The sequence below is a fragment of the Nanorana parkeri genome, unplaced genomic scaffold (assembly GCF_000935625.1).
Source record: "Nanorana parkeri isolate BGI_ZX_2015 unplaced genomic scaffold, ASM93562v1 scaffold530, whole genome shotgun sequence".
In the NCBI taxonomy this organism is placed as follows: domain Eukaryota; kingdom Metazoa; phylum Chordata; class Amphibia; order Anura; family Dicroglossidae; genus Nanorana; species Nanorana parkeri.
Genome location: NW_017306798.1, coordinates 773,995 through 779,994, shown reverse-complemented (window position 1 = coordinate 779,994; position 6,000 = coordinate 773,995). Strand labels below are relative to the sequence as shown.

Here is a 6,000-nt window from a genome sequence, read left to right as displayed (position 1 = left end):
TTAATCCTTTCCTACTCCTTCTAAACCTTTACATGTCCTTTAAAATTAATCAACGATTTTGTGGGGGGGAGGGGGGGGATTAATAACATAAACTCCGCTGAAGAGTGGGATCTGCCCACTTGAATAATGCAGCAAAGATCAGATGACCAAGTATTACAGGTGAAACTCAAATAATTAGAATATCGTGCAGAGTTCATTTATTTCACTAATGCAACTTATGCGGTGAAACTAATATATGAGAGAGACTCATTACATGCAAAGCAAGATAGCTCAAGCCGTGATTTGTCATCATTGTGATGATTATGGCTTACAGCTCATGAAAACCCCAAGAACCCCAAATCCACAACCTCAAAAAAGTAGATTATTACATGCAATCAATAAAACAAGGATTGTACATAGAACAATATCGGACCTCTGAAAAGTACAAGCATGCATATGTACTCAATACTTGGTTTGGGCCCCTTTTGCAGCACTTACTGCCATTACTTTTGCACGATATTCTAATTATTCGAGTTTCACCTGTAAGTCACATGTTCAGCTGCCATGGGATCCTGGAGCAGCATTTCATCCAGAGGTTTGCAGATCCTGATCTGTGCACGTTTAACAAATCCAGTTAGATTATTGACTTTGCTGCTGTGTGTATCTATGTCTATAAAGCTGTATTCTTTTTTTTTTTTTTTATCCCAGCAGGATTGCGGCAGCGTCCCAGTCGTGTGCAGAGCCTGGTGTCAAGTCATGGCAGCATGGACTCTGACCACTTAGGTGAGCCAGGTCTGAACGAGTGTCTTATGTACTACTATGATACAGCAAAAAGCTATTATTCTTTTGCAGTCCAGAGGGGCCAAGCCTCGGACAGATACAGATGGATTCACAGTTCTTATACAAAGATCCTTTATTTGATGGTTGCAATCTTAGCCAATTAATTTTAGGTTTTTATTACATCCCCTTCTTTGGGGCTCTGGGCAAATCATACACAGAACCATATATTGAAGGTTTAGAGGTTGACTGACACCTTGAATTGGCCAGCTGTGGGCACGCGGCTAATAAATGCCCATTAGGTCTAGAGGTTACACCGAGAGGAGACATTACTCACCTCACCCCCTGCTCCGGCACTCTCCTGTTCTCCCTGGTGCTCCGGGTTGTGGCGGTCCCTCGGTGTGATCACACACAATGCAGAGAGAGAAGTATGGACACCGGCACCCCAAAATGCGTCTATTGACGTAAATGCAGCAAATCACATTCAGTGCAACGTTTCGCAGTCTCGCAGGATCCCCTTCCTCAGGCAAGACATGCGATGTGATCCCGTGAATGGGATTTGCTGCATTTACGTCAATAAATAGACGCATTTTGAAGTGCTTCAAATTTCACACTTCCCGTCCTGTTCTTGGACAATCACCATCTACACACTTTGTGGCGATTGGATGAAGGTGTCTGTGCCACCTGTGTGGATTTAAATGCTGACAATTATCAGAACTGAAGACGTGGCTTGGGTAAGCTTTTAAAAATCTGCAACATTACAGAACAAGTGCAGTTGATTGTGACTAACTACTGCTAGCTATGGTGGCACGTAAGATTATTTTCCCTATTTAGACCACAGTCTCGATTTTTTTTTTTTTTACAGCCTCTCCTTTTCTGTGATTTTTAAGTTCTCCATCAGTACTATAATCTTGAGATCAACTCAAACTTTCTTATTAATCGAAGGCTAACACAGTACAATAGAACAGTCTATAAATATGATTGATAAAAGGTGTGATTCTGAAATTGTCCTTTATTCATATATTGTTTAAAACCATGTGAAGGGGTTATAGCAAAAGCCGAAACGCGTTGGTTAAGATTACAATAGTCAAACTATCTTTGAGTGAAAAACATTTTGTCCATCTTTTCCTGTATAAGGGTTTGCTCCTCTGGACTTAAAGGAGAACTATGAGGTGAGTGAAAATCACTCGCCTTCATAGTTCGAGCCGACGTGTGACAATGAAACTGTCACAGGTCGGCTCTAAAGATCAGGAAGTGAACGAACACATACCGGCGCTCGCTCACTTCTCGATCATGTCCCTGCAGAGAGCCGTGACTGTCACTCACGGCTCCCTGCACAGAATCCCCCCCCCCTCCCCACTCCGATCTTCCAGCGCTGACTGGCGGAATGGACGGGGAGGGGGCGGGCACAGCTGGCTCTGCCTCTAGATAGGCAGAGCCAGCTGTCACTCATGCAGCTGGGTGGATCTCGACAGTAATGTCAGAATCCTTCCCGGCTGCGGCGGTCTTAGTATACTGCGAGCTGTAGCTCGCGATATACTGAGCTTTGGGTCACGGGAGGACGCTGCTATATGTACTGTGACCCTTAAGAGAACTACGGGGAGAAACACTGGGCCCATGGTTCTCTGTTAAGTAGATCGCTCGGCTTTGCTGTACTATATTTGCTTTTCAATGTACGTGCTTTTATGCCGAGCTGTTATTTTGTATCACGCAGGGTATGATGCAGGCAGCAGCGACTCGGAGTGCGAGGACGCCCTGATTAGTGAGCAGGATTCCCGCTGCCCAGTGATGCCTAGATTTTGGCTCATTGTAAAGATTCACCAGGACCGGGTGGAAGTGTGCACCCATGCCAGGTACATTTATAAATGCGTCTATACTTTTATGACCAGATATGCATGTAGGGGGGACAGTTGCAGAGCGGATTTAGCTTTCGTGCATTTGTCTGTGGTCTGCAAACTCAAGTCTGTCCCTTCTTCCTGACAGTGTTGGGGTGGCCCAGGAGGTGGAGGAGCTTGGAGAGAGCCAGAGACTGCACCAACTGGTGGTCAGGAAAGTGAGCGAGATCTGCCGTGTGGTGAACCAGGTAACTCATCCATTGTTATCATTTATTTTATTCCCAAAACAAACCGAGGCAGTGAACTGGGATGAGCTTGTGTCTGGGTGACGTCATGGGTGGATTATGTCATTGTGAGGCTGATCGGGATATCGGATCTCCATGTTGTAGGACATTGTGAGACATTGTAGCATATGCTTTCATATTTTAAATGATTACTGACTTTATTAAGCAACCTGCAGTGGAAAATTGAATGTTTTTGGCTTCTCTGTGCAACGCAGGCAGATCATGGTCTGGTGGGAGGGGATGGCAGGGTGCTGTACATAGCTCCCTGAAAACATCAGCACCCTGCCTCAGTAATGCAAGCAGTGGACCCAGGGCAGCCATCAGGGGGGTACGGCCGATACTCATGTAAGGGGCCTGCCCGGGTGCCTTACATGACTATCGGCCGACAGTGAAGGGCGAGGAGGCTGAAGCCTGGCCCTAGCAGCGCAGGGCCCCAGCATTGCCGCTCCAGCGGCTTTGAGACAAGCTGGGGCCCCATCAGCAATGCTGCTCGTCTGATGTCGGACTGGTCGGAAGTGACGTCATTTCTGGCATGTCCGGCGCCAGACAAGGCCATGTGTGAAGGTAAGAGGAGCTGGGAAGGAAGGAGGGAGGGGAGGGATGCAGCCCTGACCAGCCCACCTGAGACCCCTTCAGAGCCCACCATAGACAGTCTCAGATGGGCTGTGCAGCATCTATGGTGGGCTCTGCAGGGTCACTCTCAGGTGGGTTCTGTGTCCAGCACGTCACTAAAGCCGTGTAAGGGGCCCCAAAATTTCTGATGGCTGCTCTGAGTGGACCTAATCTTGAGAGGAGTTGTGCAAATATCAAAATGCCTTGATGAGGAGGTGTCAGTCTGGAGGAGTGGGAGTTTCTGGGAAGACTATATTTGCACGCAGACTGCCCAAGGTATCCCCCATATGTGTTGCTGAGCCCCTATTTTTGAAGGAACTGCAGTGAATGAAAGGGGAGGGCCAGGGACAGTCAGGGGAGGAAAAAGCTGGATGACGTTGGACGTCCTCCAGCCAGTAAATGAGGCGGGCTCTATCTGACTTGCTGCAGCTTCTAATGCGCATTGTGAGACGCTCCCGGTGTGCAGTGACATCGGAGGAAGAGGAGTCGGTACAACTGTGCAAGACTGAAGGGAAGGACGGAGGTCAGATAGAAGACTGAAGGGAAGGACGGAGGTCAGATAGAAGACGGAAGGGAAGGACGGAGGTCAGATAGAAGACTGAAGGGAAGGACGGAGGGCAGATAGAAGACTGAAGGGAAGGACGGAGGTCAGATAGAAGACGGAAGGGAAGGACGGAGGTCAGATAGAAGACTGAAGGGAAGGACGGAGGGCAGATAGAAGACTGAAGGGAAGGACGGAGGTCAGATAGAAGACGGAAGGGAAGGACGGAGGTCAGATAGAAGACTGAAGGGAAGGACGGAGGGCAGATAGAAGACTGAAGGGAAGGACGGAGGTCAGATAGAAGACGGAAGGGAAGGACGGAGGTCAGATAGAAGACTGAAGGGAAGGACGGAGGGCAGATAGAAGACTGAAGGGAAGGACGGAGGTCAGATAGAAGACGGAAGGGAAGGACGGAGGTCAGATAGAAGACTGAAGGGAAGGACGGAGGGCAGATAGAAGACTGAAGGGAAGGACGGAGGTCAGATAGAAGACGGAAGGGAAGGACGGAGGTCAGATAGAAGACTGAAGGGAAGGACGGAGGGCAGATAGAAGACTGAAGGGAAGGACGGAGGTCAGATAGAAGACGGAAGGGAAGGACGGAGGTCAGATAGAAGACTGAAGGGAAGGACGGAGGGCAGATAGAAGACTGAAGGGAAGGACGGAGGTCAGATAGAAGACGGAAGGGAAGGACGGAGGTCAGATAGAAGACTGAAGGGAAGGACGGAGGGCAGATAGAAGACTGAAGGGAAGGACGGAGGTCAGATAGAAGACGGAAGGGAAGGACGGAGGTCAGATAGAAGACTGAAGGGAAGGACGGAGGGCAGATAGAAGACTGAAGGGAAGGACGGAGGTCAGATAGAAGACGGAAGGGAAGGACGGAGGTCAGATAGAAGACTGAAGGGAAGGACGGAGGGCAGATAGAAGACTGAAGGGAAGGACGGAGGTCAGATAGAAGACGGAAGGGAAGGACGGAGGTCAGATAGAAGACTGAAGGGAAGGACGGAGGGCAGATAGAAGACTGAAGGGAAGGACGGAGGTCAGATAGAAGACGGAAGGGAAGGACGGAGGTCAGATAGAAGACTGAAGGGAAGGACGGAGGGCAGATAGAAGACTGAAGGGAAGGACGGAGGTCAGATAGAAGACGGAAGGGAAGGACGGAGGTCAGATAGAAGACTGAAGGGAAGGACGGAGGGCAGATAGAAGACTGAAGGGAAGGACGGAGGTCAGATAGAAGACGGAAGGGAAGGACGGAGGTCAGATAGAAGACTGAAGGGAAGGACGGAGGGCAGATAGAAGACTGAAGGGAAGGACGGAGGTCAGATAGAAGACGGAAGGGAAGGACGGAGGTCAGATAGAAGACTGAAGGGAAGGACGGAGGGCAGATAGAAGACTGAAGGGAAGGACGGAGGTCAGATAGAAGACGGAAGGGAAGGACGGAGGTCAGATAGAAGACTGAAGGGAAGGACGGAGGGCAGATAGAAGACTGAAGGGAAGGACGGAGGTCAGATAGAAGACGGAAGGGAAGGACGGAGGTCAGATAGAAGACTGAAGGGAAGGACGGAGGGCAGATAGAAGACTGAAGGGAAGGATGGAGGTCAGATAGAAGAACTATCTCTGCAGCAGGCACTTTTAGAAACAAAAGTGTATTCCGGTGGCAGTTTCACTTTAAATGACCAACTCTAATAGAAGAGCTCTGGATCCTGCAGACGTGTTCAGCATGGCTGCATCCAGAATGAATGAATTATTAGTGTAACACTGACAATCTCTGGAAGCTGAACTCAGGAAAAGGCAGGCACCTAGTCACCAGTATTGCATGTGATCCCCTTGTAGCTGACCTTTTCACCATTACTGCTGTACCATTCCTTGTCCTGCATGGTGTGTCTGTGTGGAGGCGGCCATCTTGGTAGAGGCAAGCTTTACTTCCTTATGTCAGAGCTCCCCTCTGATAACTGGTAGGATGATATTCAGGAAG

The 6,000-nt window shown here is 49.1% G+C and overlaps 1 protein-coding gene across 1 annotated transcript in view; it reads left to right on the top strand.

Moving 5' to 3' along the window:
• Positions 1 to 6,000, top strand: part of SZT2 (seizure threshold 2 homolog (mouse)) — a 141,358-nt gene that overhangs the window by 67,251 nt on the left and 68,107 nt on the right. The window contains exons 40-42 of the mRNA XM_018561561.1: positions 691 to 762; positions 2,471 to 2,609; positions 2,740 to 2,839. Coding sequence (XP_018417063.1) covers positions 691 to 762; positions 2,471 to 2,609; positions 2,740 to 2,839 — 311 coding nt within the window. The remainder of the gene's footprint in view (positions 1 to 690; positions 763 to 2,470; positions 2,610 to 2,739; positions 2,840 to 6,000) is intronic.